The 24941-nt window shown below is 41.9% G+C and overlaps 1 protein-coding gene across 2 annotated transcripts in view; it reads right to left on the bottom strand.

Annotated features, from left to right (window-relative positions):
- Positions 1–4323: 4323 nt before the first annotated feature.
- Positions 4324–24941, bottom strand: part of DCP1B (decapping mRNA 1B) — a 59101-nt gene continuing 38483 nt past the window's right edge. The window contains exons 5-9 of one of the 2 annotated variants that reach the window (XM_008059848.2): positions 22261–22396; positions 12656–12784; positions 9611–10450; positions 6851–7099; positions 4324–4559 (exon numbers count right to left, since the gene is read on the bottom strand). In XM_008059848.2, coding sequence (XP_008058039.1) covers positions 4479–4559; positions 6851–7099; positions 9611–10450; positions 12656–12784; positions 22261–22396 — 1435 coding nt within the window. In that variant the 3' untranslated portion in view covers positions 4324–4478. The remainder of the gene's footprint in view (positions 4560–6850; positions 7100–9610; positions 10451–12655; positions 12785–22260; positions 22397–24941) is intronic. The other variant, XM_008059849.2, reaches the window with a different exon arrangement.

The following is a 24941-nucleotide window of genomic DNA, read 5'->3' as shown; positions in this document are numbered from 1 at the left end:
TTTTTTTTTTTTTGAGTCAGGGGTCACACTCTGTTGCCCAGACTGGAGAGTGGTGGTGCGATCATGGCTCATTGCAGCCTCAACCTCCTAGGCTCAAGCGATCCTTCCGTCTCAGCCTCCTGAGAAGCTGGGACTACAGGTGCACATGACCACACCCAGCTATTCCTTTCTTTTTTTTGTAGAGAGGAGGTCTTGCTGTGGTTGCCCAGGCTGGTCTCGAACTCCTGGGCTCAAGCAGTCCTCCCACTGTGGCCTCCCAAAGTGCTGGGATTACAGGCATGAGCCATGAGAAGCCTTCTTTATTGGTAATAGGAGTGAGCAATCACTCTATTGTCTGGAGGCATCGCTCCTAAAACTGTCCCCAGCGCCTCACCCCACCTCAGCCTGCCCTACAAACAAGAACTGTCGTTACAGCTCAGTTCCGAGATCCTCACCTTCCCTGCATCGATACTGACACAGGGCTGGAGCCACCCTGGGGGCAGGGTACTTGTTTTTGAGGTGCCACCGCCCAGCCTCAGTATTACACCACTCCAGGAAAATGGGCCTCATCACGTGTGAACTGCTGGCTTTCATTTTTCACGCAAGAGACCTGGAGAGGGCCGACGTGACTCAATAGTTGGGGTGTCTTTAGGAGGAAGGCCATCTCTTTTCTGGTTTTCACCCTTCTCATTTGAGAGGAAGAAAGCAGAGTCCTTCAGTCATGGGATATGTGAAAAGTCGAAAGGCTGAGGGAAGGATGAACTTACCAGATGCAAACAGTGTGATTTCAGGGGAGATCCATCAGCCTGGGAGCTGTTTTGCCCTGGGTCTGCCTTCAAGAAGAACTGGAAGAAGCCAGTTGTAGGTGGCTGGGTATCGGCAGGACTGGGTGTTCTGACAAGCATTTCTCTCCCTTTGCAGTTATCACCACACCTGGCTTCGGAACGGGAAGACTGAGCAGTGTGTTTCTTTTTAGAAGGCCCAGAAAGCACAAATCCTATCAAGTTGCACTGCCGTCTCTGGCTTTGCAGTGAATATGGTGCTTTATCCATAAATGCAGGGGTGGTAACAATACTAACATAATACTGCTAATAGATAATAATACGATTGGGTCACACTGACACCTTTGTCTTAAAGAGCTTGTGGCTTTTCCTTAGTAGGGAAGGATACGTGTTACTGTTTCCATTTCATTGCTAAAGCAACAAAGGGGAGAAGAGGACAAAGCCACCCCACAGATACCCAGGTGCCAACATCAGGCTTGGGTCATGGTGGACAGTAAATTAGGGATTCCACTGCAGCAGCTGTGGGCCTCTCCAGTGGCTGGAGTACCAGGAACCGTGTACATTGCAGAGGGGCAGAGAGAATTCTAGACTCCAGAGCACACGGCATGGAAGAACCTTTCGACACATGTTGCTCTCATTTAATCGTCATAAGGACCCTGTGAGGGTCTTTCTTTTCTTTTCCTTTTGGAGTTGGAGTCTCACTCCGTCACCCAGGCTGGAGTGCAGTGGCATGCTCACGGCCAACCCAGCGTCGACCTGCTGGGCTCCGGCGATCTTTCCACCTCAGCCTTCTAAGTAGCCAGAACTACAGGCGCGCGCTACCATGCCCAGCTCATTTTTAATTTTATTTTATTGTAGAGATGAGCTTTCACCATATTGCCCAGGCTGGTCTTGAATCCGCGGGCTCAGGCAATTCGCTCGCCTCGATCTCCCAAAGTGCTGGGATTACAGGCTTGAGCCACCGTGCCTGGTCTGGGTCTTTCATTTTACACATGAGAAGACAAAGTCTCAGAGAGATTCACTTGTCCAGGAGTTGAAGCTGGGTCTGCCAACCCCGAAGGCCATGCCCTCTGTCCTCCACACCACACAGCTGTGACTTCTGGAACTTCCACAAGGTTGAAATCACCGTATTACATAATGCCGTCTTTGCTAACAAGTGTCTCAGGGTTCCACCTGGAATTCAGTGAGGTTAAAACTGCTGCCTGAGAGCCAGCGGCACCCAGGAGTGGCATTTGTGATGGTCTCAGAATTCAGGGGGAGAGTGGGAAGAAGAAAAGTTAATTTATTTATGAAAGCTAACTTTGGGTACCTTAGATAACCCTTATGATCTATTTCATGGATTCTCTAGAGAAAGATCTTTGTACAAAGAGGCTCTCATCTGCTTTGCTATATAGAAGAAATAAGCACTCCATCACCAACTGCCCTTTAAAAGGGTGACTTAGTCTTTGGTCTAAATGAATTGGGCCTGTCACTTTTCAAGTGATTTATTCCAGTAAAGGATGAAGAATTTATTATTTTTCAAAACAGATCACTGTGGTGTCGACCTAAAAAGGCCCGACTGAAGCCTGCAGGGTAGGTCTGACCACGCTGGGCTGGGGTTCATTTCTCTATCAAATCAGAACACGGGCATTTTTTCACATTAGACGCTGCAACTGGGATTTCTTTCTGTTTTGTTTATTCAATTCTGAAGCAAAAGAAAAAATATTTTACGAAATTAGTAAATATATTAGAAATATTTAAAACAGAACTCATCTGTCCCTAGCTACAAAGGCAACTCTAAACATGTAATTAAGATCAAGTAGATTCCTTCTAAGGTTGGCCAGCAGTGAAGTGTATCATTGATTTCATTCCCATTTCTGTACATGTGTTGCTGAAGCAAGCACTATTACCATGGATTTTGGGATAACAGATCCAGGTGTGACTCTCTCCTGGCTCCGTTCTCCTTATAAGAACATGGGGATAGTATATGTGCAATTATTAATTTCAAGTATTTTTTGAGAACTTCACATGGGTTTAACACTATGTTAGATGTTGTAGAAAATACTGAAGAAACAAAATAACTCGACCTTCCTAAGGGTCAGAGGACAACACAGTAGACTCCTCAGCCAAACTATGACACATAACAAGGGTTCAGTCAAAGTCAATTCCTTTTCTGTCCACCTTTGCTCCTCAGAAGAAAAATACCTCCGGCGGGAGCAAGGGGGAGGAGGTGTTCTAATAACCCTTTCACAGAATGTTGTGTCTGAAAAAAGGTCTGAAGCGCCAAGTCCAAGTCTAGGTATCGGAAACCGCAAGGAAACCTATTTCCTCATGCCTCTATTTTATGAACGATAAAATGAGAATAAAACCTGTCTGCTGTGCACTAATCTAAGGATCTTTTTATGATCCGAGAATGAAAGGGCCATAGAAATGCAAAGCTTTATTTATTACTAACACTCAGCAGAGACTGACTTCCATACATACTCTGGGGGCCTCAACAACTTGGCAAGGGCTCTTCCGACTCCTTCCAAGATTAAGCCCCTCCTCTCTGGGAACATAAAAATCAATCTGCTACATGGCTTGAAGAATCCTTATCATTACGTCCATGAACATCCACATTCATGCAGGCCAACAAAAGGCTTTACAATCTCCGGTGACCCCCCTTAGCACGTTCTGCTAAAAGTGAGAGACGGTTCATTTGGAAGCACAGGCAGGCATATCCTGCTGATTGGGTCCAAAAGAAATAACATGAGCTGGGATAGATGAAGTGTTGCTGGAAATTTGGGTCATTTATCGACTCCTAGAACAACCGTCCTCTAGAAACTAGCTATAAAAACTTTAGAAATAATTTTCCTTCAAAGGACTGGGTAAAACATGCCCACCGGATTTTTACAAATGAAAGATTTACTTTGTCTGGTAAAAGAAAACCATCATTACTTCCAGTGGCTCATTAAAGCCTTTGTAGGTGAACTTGTGGGAAGACACTGCCACCTGGTGGTCGGCATGCACTGTGCACACAGAGTTCAGCAACGGGGAAATGGCACACTGTGTTCGAAGAATAACCAGAGCTATTAATAAATAAAGCGACCGAGTTCCAAAAACAGCCCTTCCTAAGGAGAGGTTGATTCTTCTAAGAATGGCCTCATCGTATTAGAAGAAAAATAATTTAAGCTTGGCATTAACCGCATGACCTGAGCAAAGGACTTCCCCACCCACTCGATTCTTAGTACCAGGTATACTGAAGGATGTTATTTATTTAGTTATTTATTTTTGAGTTGGAGTCTCACTCTTGACACCCAGGCTGGAGTGCAGTAGCACGCTCACAGCCACGACAGCCTCGACCTGGTGGGCTCCGGTGATCCTTCCACCTCAGCCTTCCAAGTAGCTGGAACTACAGACGCACACCACCATGCCTGGCTAGTTTTTGTGATTTTTTTTTACTGCAGAGAAGAGGTCTCACTAAGTTGTCCAGGCTAGTCTTGAACTCCTGAGCTCGGGCAATCTCTCATCTCGGCCTCCCAACATGCTGGGATTATAGGCTGAGTCACTGTACCCGGCCAAGGATACTATTTAAACAACACACTTGACTATACAGAAAAAGTCTGAAACGTTTTACTTCATATTACACATACTTTTTTAAAAAGGCAGAAACATTTCAGGAAACACCATTTGACATGAAAGAACCTTGAGCTGGAGTTCTAGAAGAACCTTGAAAATCAGTTTTAAGAGGATTTGCTCTCACACGGTCTTTTTCATGGCTGCTTGTGTCATGCTGAAGAGATAGGCTTCATAGATTATATTTAAGAAGTTGTCATCATTCTGGAAAACAAATCACAAGACCCAAGGGAATGTAATTTGGTTGGCAGAAACAAAAGGCTTCTTCTGTGTTGGCGCCGAACTGGCATTTTGGACACTAAGATGCTCATCTCTACTTGTCTGACCTAACAGGTGGTGGTTTTTAAGTGCATGAGTGAATGTGAAGTGAGGTTGACAGCCGGGTTGGACAGAGCTGCTGGTTTCCAACAGTCAGGATGAAGCAGAAAGTGCTCATGACACGCAGCACAGATGGGCAACCCAGCCACGGGGCAGTCTGGAGCATGGTTTACGCAGGAACAGCCTGATTCTGCTGCATAAAAAGACCCAGGGCCCCAGCAGAGGGGTGAACTGGGAGGAGCTGATCTAGGTCCGTGGTCTCAAAGCTTGGTTAAGAGATTGCTATGGTTACTAAAGACTCTCCAAGTCACCCACAAGGTATCTAGTTTGGGTATTAGGATTTTACATGCAATGTGCTTTGTCACTAATTCATCAAAGTCAGGATAGGTCTTCCCATGAGTTATGAAAAGTTTCTGGCCTTGGCAATGGGGCAGGAGTTAGACTGCTGGTCTTTGGGCTCTTTTGCCTAGTGAAGGTGTGAGAGAGAATCACAGTCTAATCAGTGGTTTTGTTGATTTTTAATTCTAGAGACTCCTCTATTCCACCCAAATTCTCTAAAGCGTTAGTAATTCACCCACACTCTCATTCCTTCTTGGCGCCCCACACACAGTCAGCATTATTCTCATGCAATGGAGAGAGTGATATTATCCTCGTTTTCTTCTGCGTTGTAGCCACAAAGTCTCTATGGATGAAATATTTGTCTTAACAATGGGCGACTCCAAAACAGACTGCTTGAGTCACTTCTATAGCAGTATATCAAGAAGATGATGTTAGAACATGGGTAGAAGAAAAACCTATGCAGAGAGTGGAGGGAACAGGAATGTCGTTCCTAACAGCAATGGACGGGAACTGCGCTAGACTTCCAGAGTCTTGGAACAAGCTGATCTGAATGAAATGGGCCAGAAAAAATAAGGGTCTTTAAAATTCAAACTTCAGTTTATTATTTTCTTTACTGCTCACAGTACATTAGTTCACAGATGTCCTTTCTAAATCCTCATTATCAGGAGTAGCTTTAAAAAAGTGGAAAACATTTGTACGCTGATATTACTTATGAATCAGAAAGGCTCAACCATTCGTTGTTGACCTTATTTACATCAGATGGTTTCCATGCTTCCACATACAGATGCTGATTTCAGCCCCATCCTTCTACTCGCTCTAAAATCGTACCTTTTATCGCAGATTGTTTTCTTAAGTAACACTGTCTTCTTAAGTAGGATGAGACCACTGCAGTAGGGTTGGCCTGCTCTCTGAGTCATCTGAGCTTAAGCAAAGTGCCACAAAAGCTTTCTGAAAGACTCTCTACCCAAAAGATACCTAAATACGTTAACTGAGGTATCTGGAGTCCAGCTGATTCCAAGTGTCCACTTTCCAAGGCTGCCATTCATTTTCTGGGTGAGCTCTGCTAGGCGGCCTGACACCATGACACTCACATTGCTAAAGCAGCCAACAGTGGAATGCGGTAGAAAAAGGCACTCAGGGGCACACTGGGACATCCCAGTTCTGCTTATTTACAAGCTGAGTGACCGCGGGTCGGTTGCTTAGCCTGTTTCCTTGTCTAGAACAGAAAAAATAACAGGGTTGTTGAGTAAGGACTGAATGAGTTAATGCATGTGCACACAGCACACGTGAGTGTGAGCTATTATTGTTCTCGTTATTATTTCATAGACAGGGGCTGACAAGGAGTCTCATCACTCCATACTGTCCTAATGAGCAGGTTTCAAAATTACTTGTGACATATGCCTTGAGCAGCCACAGACATTTCTAGTTCCCCGCCTGTGTCTGATTTGCCCAACAGTCTGCTGGATTCTCTGTTCGAGGACAGCCACCTGCCTAGGACTGCTCTGACCGCCATTATGGGGAGGTCTCAGTCTGGGTCCCCTGCAGCACCCAGAGTCCTCTCAGTGACGGCTGAATCATCTGCATAGGCTTCCTTCTTTTCTCATGGGTGACAGCGTGGAGGCCTTAGTCACTCCTCCAAATTACAAACCCTCCAAGAGTTGAGAACCCAAAACCCCACTTGGCCTTGTAAATATCATCTAGCTAACTGAGCTCAGACAATGTTGGGGTTTGCTAGTACGCCCTCTTATTCTTGGGGAGCACTAAATAGGTATCAGCAGAGTCACAACCAGCAGATCGACAGGCTTGGTGGGGTCCGGAGAGATGGCGTGTCCCCTTACCTGGATGAGATACAGCAGTGCCTCCTGGAGCTGGAGCTTGCTGAGTGGGCTGCCGGTGACCACGGAGGGATCCGGGCTCTGCACAGGCAGAAGGAGGCTGCTGGAAGCTGCGGGTGGCTCCTGGCTTTCCATGGGCAAGAGCCCACTATCCCTTTCCTTTGGTGGGACAGAGGCGGACTGTGTGAACACCATGGGGGGCATGAGCAGAGAAGGAGCCGCCGTAGCAGGGATGCACTGAGGTGAGATGACCTGCTTGTGGCAAATACATACACAGAGAGTGGGATTAGGGAGTAGCTCACTGAAATGACAGGCAGAGATAGAGCGGCCCTCATTCACAGTCGTGGATACTGGTAGATTGAACCGTTCACATCCCCATGAGGTGGGAAAAGCTGATAGATCACTGACTCCTGTCCAATTCTCTGTATGGTTTTCTTCATCCTTACTGAGCAGCTCTGGTATAGCCTGCTGTGGTGACCACTGTTCCCACTGCCTATAAAGCTTGGCCTCTGGGTAATATTTTACTCTCAGGCTTACTATCCTTATTTGGCAACATGCATTTGGGGCCACTGGCCCTTTCTGCAGGCCTGGGTGTCTACTACTCTGACCTGAAGGTCTAACAAGCTACGCAAGTTGTCGCCCTTACTTGTCAGGGCCATCCTATTCCCCGTCTTGACCCTCTGAGCAGAGAAAGCGCAGTGGGAGCAGTTCTCCTGCCCCCTCTGTGGCCTCACTCACATCTCACTGGAGGGATAGTGACTTATGGGTCCACCTGCTCTGGGCCCTTCGCTGGCAGGGTCTGCCTGATGCAGACAGCATGCATTTTCTGCTTCTGCAGCCTGGCATGTTGGGCGTAGCCCTGGGGGCTGCCCATCTCAGTGCTGCCAGGGCCTTATCGGTCTTACCCACTTGGCTAACGACCCCAAACTGAGTTTTCCAACAGCCTTTTCAGTTATGCAAGTGACATTTTGATCTCTATCTGACTGACTCCTACAGCTATCGTTTGTTTTTACCTCAGGTAAGAAAAAAAATGTTATTTATGAGCCTCCTGGTACCCCAAAATAACTCCTGAAAGGGAGACAAAAGGCCAGCAATCCAGAAGTTGCTGGAATTTTATAATCACTCTCTTAACACCTTTTTGAGCAAAAACCAGCCTAGAGAAAAGAAGGTTGTTTGTTTCTTTTAACTTGTCCCTATTTGACATTTTGAGGAGAGGTGCTGGGAACTGGTTCTTCCCTAAGGAGGACTTAGAGCACTCAGCACACGGTGTGGGCTGACAAAACGTGCACTTTCCTTACTTGGCTCTTGACATTTGTGAGTGCTGAAAAGTAACGGGAATTATACATGCAGACATGCAAGTCAGACTATTAATCCCAATTTTCTAATTCTAAATCACCAAAGGAAAAAAAAGCAGACATTTTAAAAACAGGGACAATGTGACACCAAAATGAAGGTGAGGGTGAATCACAAATATTGTTTCTGTGGCAGTAGGTATTCAGATTAGGGATTTTAATAAATATCAAATGAGAATGCTTTGACTAGGGGGTCTCATACACTCAAAGACTTACAAAAAAAGATCTGTGCCTAAGATCTTTGTTTTCCAAAATGTGAAAGATTTTAAGGAACGGTTATAAACGACAACACACGACAAAGGTCAACGATATATGTGACATGTAGGAGAACTTTCCCATTTTTTTTTTTTTTTTTTGAATTGGAGTCTCACTCTGTCGCCCAGACTGGAGTGCAGTGGCCGCTCCCGGCCACCGCAGCCTTGACCTGCTGGGCTCCGGTGATCCTTCCGCCTCAGCCTTCCGAGTAGCCAGAATTGCAGGCATGCGCTATCACACCTGGCTGATTTTTTGATTTATTGTAGAGATGAGTCTCGCTGCCCAGGCAGGTCACGAACCCGTGGGCTCAGGCAATTCACTCACCTCAGCCTCCCAAAGGTGCGGGATTACAGGCTGAGCCACCGAGCCCGGCTTAACTTTCCCATTTTTTAAACCCAATGCATTTTAAATAAATTTGTATTAATCCAAAGGGGAAAAAAGTTCCTTAAAGGACAGAATATTTCTAAAATTCACAGTATTTCCCCCTCTCTGGCAGTTTGTGTGGGCGGTGGAGGTGGGAGGGGGCGACTTACTTATTCCTCTCCTGATCTTTATTAAGCTACACAGATGATGCAGAGAGAGATAAAAACAGGCTGTACTCTTAAAGAGTTTTCTGTTCACTTCAAGAACCTGCAGCGTGGGCTCTGTAGAGGCAGGGAGTTTTCTTTATCATTATGTACCCAGATGTAGCACAATACCTGACATGCAGTAAGTGCTCAAAAATATTTACTAAATAAATGAATAAACAATCACTTACTGTAGACAGAAAAAAACAAGCAGTCAGATGTTTGGTATCCCCGAATGATTTCAAAGCAGACCCTACTAAATTTCCACAGTCAAAGATTAGGGTTTTCGCCTCTGTCTATGCTGGTTCTCAGACCTTATAACATCATAAAGATTTAATTCTTCATATCAACTCTCTCTAAAAGGGGGAGCGAGTGTGGGAGTTCCCAGATTGCTAAGCACAATGAAGCTTCTCCTTCCAGACAGAAAGTTAAGGCGATCAAGGAGCAGAGATGTGGCTTTTGGCACCCTGTTCTAAACAGAAACTTATATGATACATGGCCCCTGGAGCACATAAGTGGACTCTAAATTTCACTGCATCATAGTAATACCTTTTTCTTGGCTTTGTTTTTTGCCCTTGGTAGATATTTACCTGCAAAAGAGGAGTCTGCTTTTCTGTGCTGGAGGCCTTGTGGATCCAGGGTTCCAAGGGCCGCCCAGTTCCAGAGCTCGGAGGGATCACAGGGAACTTCGCTGCCAAGGCTGGGCGGTTAGATGCATGCAGCTGTTGTTCTTGCTGCACGATCTGCAGCTTTTTCAGTAACTCCTGAGGAGAGACCACTCCGGAACTGCCAGTCTGACTGCCAGGGATGGGGAGCATTTGTCTTGGGTGTATGGACTGTTCTCTCCCATGAGCCTGATGTCCTAGGGCCTGAGGTGGAAGGGAGCCATTGAAATAGACCAGCGGTGACTGAGCCAGACCCTTTCCTGGAGCCACAAGGGTGGCAGAAGGGGGAGCTCTGCTGCAGTTCAGGGCAGCTGAGCTGGCAGCTGCTGGTGGAATAGGGTCATACTTGTTTGCGGCTCCTGGGGCACTCTGAAGTTTCTCTAAGAGGTTCTGAGTTCTGGAACTTTGCACACTGTGAGCAGTCCTCATGTTATGGGGAGACCCTGGCTGGACAAGTCCAGTAAAAACTTCCCCTGCCGAATGGGTATTGCCATTTTCACAGGGCCGGGCTTCAGGCAGTTCTGACAATGTGTGGAGGTCTGCACTCCTGACCATGAGCTTCTGAATGGCTGGACAGAGCTGCTTCTCAATGGCGGGTGAGTGTCTTCTGGGTTCCTCATAGGACAGAGAGCGTACCATCCCCTGCCTAATCAGAAGCTTCTCTTGCTGCTGCTGCTGATGGTGGTAGAGAGTCTGTGGAGGCTCTTTGTCCTGCTTCCCAAACAGAGCTGTCAAGGACAAGTGTTGGGGTTCAGGTTCTAAGGTCTGCAAAAAAGAAAGATACCTGAGATGGGTCCACATACAATTTGGGTATATGGGGAAGGGCTATGAAATATGAAATATAGCCTGCTTGACTGATGAGTTCTTCTATTTACAAAGGATCGATTAGAGAAGGTGAAAAAAGATGAATAAAGTTTCAAAATGTGAGCCCTCCTTTTAAATGTCAAAAATTTTCACAGCATTCTCCTCTCCCCAAGAGAGTTGTTATATTTTAGTATGTGCTGATGGATAAAACAGCCGTATGATCCCCGAGGGGCCTGGGGTTTCACAGATTGGGGGCTACTATGATACAAAATTAATATGCTAAAAGATAAATAATCTCTTCACTAGGAAGCCTGTCTAACCCTGCAGAGTACACAAAGACACTGAGAGTACACAGGAATATGAGCATTTCAGGATTCCGGGTAGCTTTTCACAGAACTGTCGAAATGTAGGGCTGGCAAGAAACATGTCATTTAGTCTAACTTGACCCTCTCAACTATATACTGGTGGTGTTTAAAAACATCATCAGGCACATAAAATCTACCTGGGTCCAGCCAGCTGCAAAGCTACTTCCTTCCCGCTCTATATATCACCTCTAGTTCCTCTGTTACTTCTGTGTTGTTGCACTATGACGATGTGAGCTTCATTCTAAAGTCAACATATTCTGGCTTCTCTATTAAAATATAATTTAAAAATTTCCCCGTGGGTTCGAGATCTGCCTGGGCAGCGAGACCTCATCTCTACAATAAATCAAAAATCAGCCGGGCGTGGTAGCGTGCACCTGTAATTCCAGCTACTCAGAAGGCTGAGGCGGAAGGATCACCGGAACCCAGTGGGTCGAGGCTGCGGTGGCTGGGAGCGGCCACTGCACTTCCAGTCTGGGCGACGGAGTGAAACTCCAACTTAAAAAAAAAAAAAAATTTCTATGGAAAGCAAACAATAAAAGAAAGCTTAAACAATTAGAAAAGACTTCCTGCTTTAAAAAATTTTTTAAATTCAATATAAGACTTTGATTAGCAAGTCTTTATGACTTTTGGTTCCATGGTCATTTTCAAAACTGATTTAAAGTAATTTCCTTTTCAAAAGAAACTTAAAATTAGGAGTAATCATGATAAAATGACACATTTTACAATCAATAATGAGACCTGCAGATTGGTAGTTTTTGTCATCACTCTACTATTTTGAAAAATATGTACACTAATACAAGAGCTGCTATAACCTTTATATATATTTAGATTGTAAATATAGCGACAAGGTATCAGATCTAAAGGGGAATTTTAGGCCACTTTTTAGACTCTGAGCTCTCAGAGAACAGTTATCCCAATCTACAGATGCAGTGCTACCTTGTACCTGGTATCAAGAAAAAGGAGGCGCTCAGAAATGCTAAACGCATTCTATTGCCTTGTGTGGTTCTCTCAGTAGCCTTGGGAAACCACCTATTCCAGAAGAATATGGACCCAGTGGGGAGCGTTCCTGTTATCTCTGACGATGTTGTTAGTTTTCTGGTTTTTTTTTTTTTTTTTTAATGCTTTATCTTTTAAGGATTTCAAGTCCACGAGAGATTAACACAAAATACCAAAAGTAAAAAAATTTAACCCTTTTCTAGAGAGAGTAAATTATTAATAATGAAAAAAATCTTTAATTTGAAATCTCTTTCTTGGATTTATCTGAATGTTGAAGCATTGTTCAAAGCACCAGGCCCTTCCTTAACTATACTATTGGTCAAAGTTCTTTAAGAATCCTACAGATAGTAGATTAAAGTTTGATCTGATATTGTTATCCTGGTTTTGAAGGAAAAAAAAGTTAACTACAGACCATTGTTTCTAATAAGTAGAGAGATCTATTTCAGTAGTAAACTGAAGGTTTAGTTGTGAGCTTCAATTTTTGTAAACTCTAGATATTGTACAGTATTTAGACAACAACTACATAGAAAAAAAAATCTGGGGATTATGTACATCGGAACTGTAGTGGCAGCTTTCAGTATTGTAAAGGGATTGTTCTATGCAGACCTTTTGGCTGTTTATCCTGTATGTAATAAAGTCCTTTCTAGATCCTACGTGAAGAGAAAATGGAAGTAATGGAATCTTCAGCATGTTCTCATGCCTTCTTGTGTAATGTAAACTGTGCCATATATAAATATATATATGAAACAAGTAAACAAAAAAACCCTACAGAGATGCTGAATATGAAAAGCAGAGGACTTTGTACCTGGCTGGGCTGAGGTATACGCTGTTGCTGGTTTTCACTGGGTTTCACTGGAATTGGTTTGATGAGATTGGGGTTGTCATAGATGGCAGATGAACTGGTTATCTTTTTTGGCTCTGAACAGGTTTTACACTGAAATGGGAAAAAAAAACACCTCTTTTTGGTGCAAAAGAAGCTTTAGTCTCTTTAAAGAGCATATCTTCTGTTTCTTATCGCACTGATAGATGGTTATTTTTCTAAGTATTTTCATGCACAATGGAAAATCCTTTAAAATTCTATGATATGAGCTATAATTAAATATAAAACAAGTTCAAATGTAATTTTTCTTAGCTGCACAGTTCAGTGTTCTAAAATGTTATCAACATCAGACTGTAGTACTAAGGGGTTTTTAGACACATGGATAATTGAAAGGCTAAACATACACGCTTAGTATATAGATCATATATTTAAAAATATATAGTCTAATGCTTTTCGATGAGAAGCAACTGTAGAAACTACTCCCTGAAGCACACATCTAGACCACAGTAGGGTATTTTTCCTCCATTAGCTGTTGACTTAATATTGGTGAGTTGCTGAGTAAATTTCATCAAAGCAACTAAATAAACCTTTTTAGTCTACAAACCAAAAAGTATAGCTGACTCAACTCACTGATTTAAAAATTACTAACATCATCTTTATTTAATAAATGACTTCTTGTATAAATAGAATAATTCAAATCTGAACGTTCTGAGCCACTCACTACAAATTAGAATTTCATAGAGAAAGAGACAAGAGACAAGCCTCATCATTTCAAACACTGACTCATTATCATACATTAATCTAACCAACCACACAATTGCCAACACAGTAGGATTCATAACAAAAAGAGCACAGCAATAAAGTTGGTGTCTATTTTGCTAAAACACCAAATACAACAATATAAAAATGCTACCTTCTGTACTACAGATTCTTTATGTCATTGTTAATTTCAACTGTATAGTTGAGTCCTCGGGCCAGAAAATATTTCACACTGTAGGTATGTATTTTACAGTTATTAGGGTATGCTTTCTAATGCAAGGACAAAGAGGTGTGGGGGTCTACTACCACTGTGTGCACTTAAGTTTGTAAGGCTAACCATACAAAAGACCAATTAATTTTTTCCAAGCATTCTGTCAATAACTTAGATATTTGGCACAAGCATTAAGCGTGATGGGAAATCACTTTATAAATCACAAAGTATTATGTCCAATTCTTAGGTAAATGATGGTGGTTAATGGCATGGCTGCATGGACCAACTGGCCTGGCTTTCCCAAGACATGTCTGACTGAAACAAGAAAACAGCCTAAGATACAGTCCCTTACAAAACGTTAGTATGGATACTATGCAGTCATTAAAAAGAATGAAATCATGTACGGTGCAGCTACATGGATGGAGCTGCAGATCATCATCCTAAATAAAGTGACGCAGAAACAGGAAACAAAACAACGCTGTTCTCACTCATATGTGGGAGCTAAACAGTTATGAAGATGGAAATAATAGACACTGAAAAACACCAGTAAGGGTGAAGGAGGGGAGATAGGATTCAGAAACTACTGTCTGGGGAATGAGCCTCCTGAAACCCAATCCCACCACTACACAATATGTCCATGTAACAAATACACATGTGTACTCCCTGAATCTAAAATTTTTTTTTAAAGTCTTTAATTTCCGTTTGCTACTTAAAAGAAAGCAGATATTTACTTTCACTGAATGACCCTTCTTCACTTTCTATGTTCAGCAGAGAAAAACAGATTTTTCCCACCTTCTTTACATCCATATCCATACGGGGCCAGGAGGCTGCTTTGTCTCTTGATATGCATAACCCCTCCCCCAGAGAGTTTTTTCTAATTAAAATGCATCCTTGAAGCTCTTGAAGCTATGTTGTTACAACTGTCTACCTATCTACTAAGCCTTGCTTTTATGTAAAAATTGCTCCCTCTTATCAGATTGTTCAGAATTAATCATCCACCACGATAGTTTGTAGTTCATTTTCCAGTTGTTTAATTTTCTATGCTTCTCCCAGTCCAAATATCTTTTAGGTACTTGGGAAAAAAATCACAGGTTTTGAAAAAGTATATTATGGATTCTGCATAGAGCACCTCAGGCATTTCTTTAAGACGTCAAAAACTCGGTTACATAACCCCATTTTATCACACACGAATACATACACACACAAACATGTATCTATGCCAAGAGAAAAGTGTGAAAGAAAATACAATAAAAGTGTATAAAGTAGATATCTTTGGGTTATGGGATGACAGGTGGCTTTTCTTTTTTATACTTTTCTGAATTTTCTCATTCAAGAGCAAAAGACACTTAAAATCAATAACTTCATAAATAAGTCACAGCTACATCCAGAAAGCAACCATTAATTCTTGTCTTAAACCCCAAGACACAAAACAGTCCACTTCTGAATATGTAAGCATAACCATGCATCCTACAGATCATTTCTGGCCCTGGTCCTTTTTCTTACTGAACTTTGGTGAATTTATTGTTCATTTTCATCTCAACTAGAAATTGAACAGGGAGGAGATAAAAGGAGGTATAGTGTAACATCACTGCTACTTTAAAGCAGATTCATAGAAAGTTATTTCTCAGGGAAGAATGCAGAAACACTGGTCAAAATAAGGTTTTCTAATTATTTTATCAACTTCTGCAAAAAGTTGTAGCTGGTGTCACTAGACTTGACTTTACCAGTATCATACTATAGCTCAAAATTTTTCCTACTTTTACTTCTTGGGATTTTCATAAATTTAAAAATTCTAGAGAACCTTGACCATTAGACCCGGGACTATAAAACTACTTAGAAGAAAGCACAGAGGGAAAGTTCTATGGCATTGGTCTGGGAGATGACTTTTTAGATATGACCCCAAGGGCAGGCAATTAACAACAAAAAACTGACAAATGGGATTACATCAAATAAGCTCCTGCATAGCAAAGGAAACCACAGAGTGAAGAGACAACCTGTGGAACAGAAGAAAATAATTGTATACCATATACCTGGTAAGGGGTTAATATCCAAAATACATAAGAAACTCAAACAACTCAATCAAAAGAAAACAAATAACCTGATTAAAAAACAGACAAAAAAAATCTGAATAGACATTTTTTAAAAGAAGACATACAAATGATCATTAGGTATATGAAAAATACTCAACATCACTAATCATCAGGGAAATGCACATTAAATCACAATGAGATGTCAACTCAAACCTGCTAGAATGTCTATTATCAAAAAGATGAAGCTTAAGTGTTGGCAGGAATGTAGACAAAAGGGAATCCCTATATATTGTTGGTGGGGATGTAAATTAGTACAGCTATTATGGAAAACAATCTGGCGGTGCCTAAAAAAAATTAAAAATACAACTACCACATGATCTAGGAATCCTACTTCTGGGTATACAGCCAAAGAAAATGAAATCAGTATATCGAAGAGATATCCGTATCCACACGCTCATTTCGGCATCACCGACAATAGCCAAAATAAGGAATCAACCTAATTGTCTATCAATGGATGAATCAATAAAGAAAATGTGGCACAAACACACAATAGAATACTGTTTAGTCTTTAAAAAAGAAGGAAATCTCGTCATCTGCAACACCACAGATGAACCTGGAAGACTTTGTTACATGGGAAAAGCCAGGCAAGAAAAGGCAAAGACTACATAATCACCACATGTGAGGAATCCAAAAAAGTCATGCAGAAGGAGAATTGTGGTTGCCAGGGCCTGGGGATGGGGAGACTGGGGAGCCAGTTAGTCAGAGGGCACAAAATTTCAGTTACACAGGAAGAAGAAGTTCAGATCTACATCATGACGACTATGGTGAGTAACAATATAGTATACATTTAAAAGTTGCTAAGAGCCTGGTGTGATGGCTGTAATCCTAGCACTTTGGGAGGCGGAGGCGAGAGAGTTGCCTGAGCCCAGGGATTCGAGACCCGTCTGGGCAACTTGGTGAGACCTCGTCTCTACAATAAACCCCAAAATTAGTCGGGCGTGGTGGTATGTGCCTGTAGTTCCAGCTACTTGGAAGACTGAGGCAGAAGGATGGCCTGAGTCCAGCAGGTAGAGGCTGCAGAGACCGTGAGCGTGCCACTGCACTCCAGCCTGGGCGACAGTGAGACTGACTCAAAATAAATAAATATATACATACATAAATAAACATTGCCAAGAGAGTAGATCTTAAATGTTTCACCACAAAAAATAAGTAGGTGAGGTAATACATGCTAATTAGTTTGACTTAGGCATACATATATCAAAACATCACATTGTACACCATAAATATATACAATTTTTCATTAAGAATTTTTAAAACATTTTTTAAACTTCAAAAAAATAATTCTAGAGATGGAATGCACTTCAGAAGTCTTTTAGTTTAATTCTTACCCAGAGAAGTGAAATTATTTTATGACATCACCAGTATGTAATTGTTCAATCTCTTCTTGAACACTTCTAGTAACAGACTCACTTCCCCACAACATTCTGAGGGGGGAAAAAATCTGTTTTCTTTCTTTCTTGCCCTCTTTCCATTTCCCTTCTTTTTTATACCTGAGAACTACTCTACGGATTCCCACATTTTCTGAGATGTCTGTGCGGGAGAAGAGACAACACAAATGTAAGAAAGGGGATTGACACAAGGCAACAGACGGGACAGGGGAACACGTACACTAGTTGAGTTGATCAGAAACAACATGGGAGAAAAGAACATTTGAAGCTTGTCTTGAGGAACTGATCATATTTTGACAGGTGAAGAAGGAGAGGGGACAGCATGAGAAAAGGCAAGAAGGAAAATCAGTATTCTGTTTGGCTGGTGTTTCAAATATTTGCAGAAGGTAGTAGGGTTAGAAGAATAATCTGAGCTATGTGACGGAAGGCTTGAAGAGTCCAAGAGTTCATGGACTGGGCGATGACAAACCAAGAAAAACTTAGACTGGGAAAGTAACATGATCATGAAGGTGCTTCTGGAATGTTATATCACAACATCTGGCTATTAATGAAAGAAGGAATAATTTCTTCTATTATTTTTTATCTCACAGTTGGAGCAGTTGACATTATGCATATGACAACATGTATTTGATTTTTATAGAAAAGATAGTCTATACACTAATGAAACATATGCATTCCATGTCAACATTGTAACAAATCCATGGGGGCATAAAGATGAACAGAACATTGTTTGAACTACAACAAGTTCACAGCACAGTGGGAGTTGACTTAGATTTAGCAAATGAGGAAGAACAAAATAAGTTCTAAATAGTAACAGACTGGGGAATTCAGTGGAAAGAACAACTCATTTGCCTGAAGAGATCTGGGAAAACTCTAGGTAAAGAGTAGCCCTTTTACTGGGCCTAGAAGGATATGTAGATTCTGAAGGGCACACCAAAAACGGGGAACTATTCCAACTATTCCAAGTTGTGGGTATAGTATAAAGTGATAGCCTAAATTAAATCTCCAAAATCATGCATGACAGTTTCTGGGAGAGTGTGTGCTGTGTACTTTTATGTGATGGTCATTTAGGTGAGGCCACAGAGGAGACACAGAAGAGTCTCAGGTAAACAAAATTTGTTATACTCACAGGTCTTAGAAACAAGTGGCATGCCCCATTGCTCAGGACCCCCTGTGGAAGCCTCGGGGTCAGGAGCAAGGGGAAAGCCTAGGCTAGAGCCTTTACTCTTCCTCAGAAGAGGCAAGGCTGGACTTGAGAAACAGTTGAAGATGGGCAAAAGTAATTCCAGCAGGCTCTAAACTATAGTGGTGGTCCCTAGTTGTTTGCAACCAGGCCCTCTGATTAAGGTAGAGGAATATTGTATAGGTCAGACAGAAGAGGTCTGGCTCTGGATTGGTTGGTTTGCACATCAAAGGCATGATCCTGCCTGAACCCTTTGTAAGCTTTAAGAACTGGCTGGTCCTAGGAGGAACAGTCTCTCCCCAGCTTGAAAGGTCTTTAAAATGCCAAAGCTAAACCATGAATTGAACCTTAATGATCTTTCCCCATCAAGGGGAATGGTTAAAAGGATTCAGCCACAAGCAGCCATTGGCCATTTTAATCTAACTTCTGTGCAATTCTTGGCATCTTCCATGCGGCACTGGGTTGCACCCCAGACGGCCACATGTGGGAAGTAATCTCTTTTAAATAAATCTTTTTTTGCCTCTTAAAAAAAATTTTTAATAAATAAATAAAATGCCAAAGCATTATCGCATATAGAAGATAAAAGATACAAACAACTGTGTGTGTGTGTGTGTGTGTGTGTGTGTGTGTGTGTGTGTGTGTGTGTGTGTGTTGAGAGGAGGGAGAGAAAAGAAAATAATTTGTTTAATATTTGTATTTATTATTTATTGACCACTACTATGTTGTCTTCATAGAAGGTAAGTTCCTAGAGGACAGAAATGTCACCTCCTAAAGATTAATCTTTAGTGTGCTTAATACAGTACAAAAAATAATAAAGTACAGTTGTTCGACTAGTTGTCAAATCATCGGGATCTATGTTAATGCCTTTTGAGGATTTAAAGAAAAATAAAAACTAATAGAAAAACAGTTGTTACTATCTGAAGCTGGGATCATGGTATTTCTGCCCAGGCCCTACAATAGAATGATAATGAAACTGTGGCTTATTTATGTCCAAATCCTTCGTTCGTTCCTTCCTTCCTTCCATTCTTCTTTCCTTCCTTCCATCCCTCCTAATTCCTTCCTTCCACAGTCTTATGAACCACTCACCATGAGCTAACTACTCTGAAGATGACTAGGGAAATAAAGAAGAGTGAAGGATGTTCTTCATACTCAAGAAGCTCACACTCTAGCAATCAAGTCAAAGGCATGCTGAAAAAAACTGGTCAACTGTCGGTATGCTCCACTTCATTCAGGACTTTTCCGAATGTTGCCTTGTGGTATCATTTAATTTATTTTTCTACCTGACCCCTCCTTCCCCCATCATCCCCTTTCACTTTCGGTAAAATACAAAGCTAGAACTCTAGGCTTAATTAGGTTCAGGATCAACTCTTTTGGCAAACGTATTTCAAGGTAGTGCTGTATTTTTCACCTCATATCACTTTATGAAGCCATAATATCTGGTTATCCAACATTAAATTATGCTGGTCAGTGGGGTTCAGGTAGAGGCCGCCTGAATTTTTCATGGTCAAGTTTCCATCAGTCTTTGTCATACATTAACATTGCTATGATCACTGTCTGAGTCAAAATATGAACTAATTCTCATATTTCCACTAAACAGTATAGTTTTGACTTCATTTTTTTCCTTACGCTAAGGTTTTAGTTCCAACCACATTTACATAATTTCTTATTATGTCCATAATAGTTGAAAAATTACAATCTCAACATTACCAATAAAACCAATGAATGAGCTGGGCTTGGTGGCTCAGCCTGTAATCCCGCGCCTTTGGGAGGCTGAGGTGGTGGATTGCCTGAGCCCGCGGGTTCAAGACCCGCCTGGGCAGCGAGACCTCATCTCTATAATAAATCAAAAAATCAGCCGGGTGTGGTAGCGCACGCCTGTAGTTCCAGCTACTCGGAAGGCTGAGGCGGAAGGATCACCGGAGCCCAGCGGGTCGAGGCTGCGGTGGCCGGGAGCGGCCACTGCACTCCAGTCTGGGCGACAGAGTGAGACTCCAACTCAAAAAAACAAAACAAAACAAAAACAACAACAACAAAAACCAATGAATGAAGTTTATAATCTCTTGCACTTTTTTTGTCCTGAAAATATAACCCCCTAAGAGTGTTCAGTGCAAGCAATGGGTTTTGAAGTCATTCTAATTTTTTGCTAAGTAATTATGTCATAGTATGATATTTAGTTACATACATTTGTTTCAGCTAGTTTCTAAATTCTATAATTTTTATTTTCTTTTTCCTCGACTTTATTTTTTGGCCCATTTTCCCCAGGGAGTGTTAATCTTTTACTTTTCAATTTTTTTGCAGCTCTTTATAAAACAGGAAAATTAATCCTCCTTCTGTTATTTTAGTGTAAATATATTTTTTTTTACATTGTTTTTATATCCTTTTACGCTGCTTGCATTTTGTGGTGGGCAGATCTATACAAACCTACCCCCAAAGTCCAAGGAAGCTGAGAGGCTGAAGAAAGAGGCTAACAAATCCAGTTTCTTAAAATGAAACATCTAACAGGATCTTATGAACAAAAGCCAACACTGTGTCTTGGGTGGTGGCAAGATGAGATGGTGAATCCCTGTACCACTATCCCCAGAACCAAGGCTTATTCATCATAGGGAAAGGGGGATTCAGAAGGAATATGTAGGACAACTGAAGTACGATTAACATCAAGGTTGCTCAATCTAGGGCAGGATTTACAGTAAGTACGTGCTCTTACACAAGGAACAATAGATCAACTATAAATCTCAGAGGCCATTCCATAACTGGGGTTCATCAGAAGTAACATGGTAGATCAGCATCCAAGATGAAGTTGCTTTGGCCTCCACAGCCTGTGTTGTTTTTAAACCATGTAAAATGTTTAGTTTTTATTTGTATGTAGTTGAATTGTTTTAGGTTTTAAGGTATAGTCAGGAAAATTTCCCTTTTTCTAGATTACAAAGAAATCCATACACATTTTCTTCTGGCACCTCAATGGTTATATTTTACATTAAAAATTTTAATACACTTGGAATTTATCCTGGTATGTGGTGTGAGGTACAGGGTCAATTTTGTATTTTTCCAAATGGCTACCACTTGCCCCAACACAATTTATTTTAAAAATCACTGCAGTAGCTGACTTGAGATTATCACCTGTATCATATCCTAGATTTCATATGTACTTGAGTGTAATTCTGGACTTACAATCTTGAATCTGTCCCATTTGTCTATCTGGCTCTTTGTGAATCAGTACCCTCAACACCATACTGTTTCACATGTTTAGGCATCAATGTTTTGATATCAGGTAGAACTTGCTCCACACCCCACCCATCTGTCCCCTCATCTCCCCCACCTCCAACCCTGCCAATATTGTTGTTCTTTGCCAGGTTTTCCCAGCTATTCTTTCTTGCATATTTCTCCACATGAACCTTATAGTCAATTTGTCTGGATCCTGGGGGGAAAAAAGAAGAGGAAGAGGAAGAGGAGGAGAAGGAGGAAGAGGAAGAAGAGGAGGAAAAGAAGAAACCAGTGGTGATTGTTTAGGAATCATCTTAAATTTATAGATTTAAGGAGAACTGAGAGCTTTAAGTTGAATCTTCTGATCCAAGAACAGGGCCTATATGTCCATTTGTTCAAGTCTATTTTTATGCCTTTCAGGACTTTAAAAATGTTTTCCTCATATAGGTTTTGCCCATTTCTTATAAATTTTATTATAAAGAGTTTTACATTCATTTGTTGCTGCTGTAAAGGGTCTTCTAGTAAATCTTCTAACCAGATACTGTTTGTATACATAAAGGCTACTGATTTTTCAGGTTACCTTTTAATCCACTTAAAAAGCAAACAGTTTTCTTTGGCTTCCTGAAAACAGAGATTTTATTTTTAATACGATTTGGTGTGGTGGAAGAAATAGTACCTGCAGGACCCAGTCTTTCTCAACAATATTCCCACTGTGGAACTGAAGTACGTATGCATCACGAGGAAGGGCAAAAACTCACCTTGGTGTATTCATCTTTGGCCTTGGTGAGCATTCGTAGGATATCAACTTCTTTGCCCTCTCCCGAATTGAGGATCATTGGGGAGAGTCCTGCTCCAGCTCCCTGATGGGCTTTCAACTGTTCATACTGAGTTAGGCTAGAAAGACAGAGGGGAAAATCCACATAAGAAAAACCAATTCTACATAAATGCTTTTTATGTAAAACCATCCCAATTCTCACCCAGTTGTTTCCATCCTGTCACAGCATATTGGAAATAAGACTGCTGAGGAGTTTAAAAAAGAAAAATGAGAGTTCAGGTCCTGACTAATACAAAGGGGAGACACAAAAAAATCCCGGAATTATCTTTTTGGAGGGCTGGCCCCTTGTACTACAGGGTTCTCTCACTAGGTAAGTATTCTAGGAATCCATCGGCATCAGTGGACCAGCTAGCGCTGTTGTGAGTGAGCTTCTTTTTGGAGATTCTTTCAAGCATTTGCCTACTTCCTGACGGATGACTTACTAGCACGCCTGCCCACACCGCACTGAGTGAACCCCAAGCCCCACCCTCCCTATTTACCTGGTCTCACCCTGAGTGACCTTCCCCTCCTCCCAGATAACAGTCCTCAAAGGGAAACATTTTGCCAATGTGGAAGAGGTAAAACAAAAAATAGCAGAAGCTCTAAAAGGCATCAAAACAGACGAGCTCAAAATCTGTTCTGAGCTATGGACATCTTGATAGGTATACTGTATTAAATGGAGAGTACTTTGAAGGCGACTGAAGTTTAAACGTATAAGAATAAATACACAATTTTTAATAAATAAATTCCAGGTTTTTTTGGGTCCCCCCTTGTATACGAATCTAGAGTAGGGGCTGGCAAACTATAACCTACAGGCCAAATCCAGCCCACCACCTGCTTTTGTAGTTACAAATACAGTCACGCCCATTTGTTTATGCATTGTTACCGCTCCTTTCAAACTACAGGAGCAGAGTTGAGTAGTTTCAACAGAGATCCTAAGGACTGCAAAGGCTAGACTATGAACTCTCTGGCCCCCTTCAGACGAAAGTTTGTCAACTCATCCTTTAGTGCATTTGAAAGGACACTCTCGCTCTCATTAATTGCAGAGGAAGCGCAACTTAGAGTTCTCAAACATCAGGAAACTGAATGGCAAAGAGAGATCCCGTTCCCCCCAGCCCCACTACAGAGCGCCTTGAATTCAAGGCAAAGTTGACTCCAGCAACTCAAATTCTACAGTTCTTTGGCAGTTTAGAAACACAGTGAAGATTCCATCCCATCTCTAAAAAGAGGGGCCATTTAAAAAACCACTTAGGGCAATGAAGAGTTCTTTTGTTCCTTGAAAACACTACAGAAGAGAGACCAGATTGCTACTACATGCTGTTAGGTGATGGCGAAAAAAATACTTTTTTCCTTTTGTGTGCACTGACTTTCAGCATTTTATTACTGCCATGAAGTTTATGGTAAAAAAAGACCTGAGAGGTTTTGTTTGTTTGTTTGAGTTGGAGTCTCACTCTGTGGCCCAGGCTGGAGTGCAGTGGCACACTCACGGCCACCCCAGAGTCAACCTGCTGGGCTCCGGCCATCCTTCCGTCTCAGCCTTCAAAGTAGCCGGAACTACATGTGCGCGCTACCACGTCTGGCTAATTTTTCATTTATTGTAAGATGAGGTCTCGCCAAGTTGCCCGGGCTGGTTTCGAACCCGTGGGCTTTGGCAATTCACTCATCTCAGGGTCCCAAAGTGCTGGGATTACAGGCTGAGCCACCGAGCCTGGCCCTGAGAGTTTACTGAGACATTTTATTCTAACTTTTGAAGGGGTCTGAAACCACACAACTCAGCTGCTATTGCTAGTAATAATCAATTTCTTGCCTAAGCTATAAAGTAATCACTGCAGAATACTGACAATTTTACAGTGGCCACTTGGCTAAGCTATAGGGTATTTTTAAATCTGTATCCAATCCTGTTATTATTATCCACTGCACAATACATAATAACCAAAATGTTGTAGGAACTAGTTGTTATAGTGGCTAAGTACCAGTTTGAACACATTTAATCACACTGCAACTTGAGCTAGTTACCCAAAATTAGCTATCACAAGCTAGATTTTCAGGAATCAATCTTATTTTTAAAAAAAGATGCTCCCCAATTTCATTTCCTTGCGGTCACTTTCTAGTCATTTCATGGCCCCAGGATTTAAAAGTGGGAATTGATTCTTTTGCATGCAGAGCTGCAGTGTCACATCCACGTGAGCAGCCGTCCCGTGTGCTTGGCTGAGTCCAGGCCCAGGGTGAGGCACGGCACAAACAGGAAACTCACCTAATTTTGAGGCTCTGACCCATCCCCATAAATAGCATGGAAGGAAATGCCTCACAGTGAGCAGCCCTGGGGCCCCAGAACTGATCAGAGAGTCCACTAATTGCAGAGCAGAGAGCAAGCTTACCTGGGCCCTCCTTTCAATGCATGCCATCAGGAAGCCAGAAGTGGGAAAGTCTGGCAGTAATTTTAAAATTTCCCAAAATGTAGAATGGGACAAATCACCAGGTGTATATTATGAAATTAAAAGAAAGAGACTAGTAATGAGAAAGAAAGAGAGAGATGCACAGTGTCTACTGACTGATCACTAAGCTAATAATAACTCAGCAATCTCCAAAGAGATTGAAAATGAAGACTATCCTAGGTACTCAGTG

This window comes from Carlito syrichta, unplaced genomic scaffold (assembly GCF_000164805.1).
Source record: "Carlito syrichta isolate Samal-C Ts95f unplaced genomic scaffold, Tarsius_syrichta-2.0.1 Scaffold304400, whole genome shotgun sequence".
NCBI classification, from domain to species: domain Eukaryota; kingdom Metazoa; phylum Chordata; class Mammalia; order Primates; family Tarsiidae; genus Carlito; species Carlito syrichta.
The sequence above is the reverse complement of the archived record's forward strand: the minus strand, read 5'-3'. Positions and strand labels throughout refer to the sequence as shown.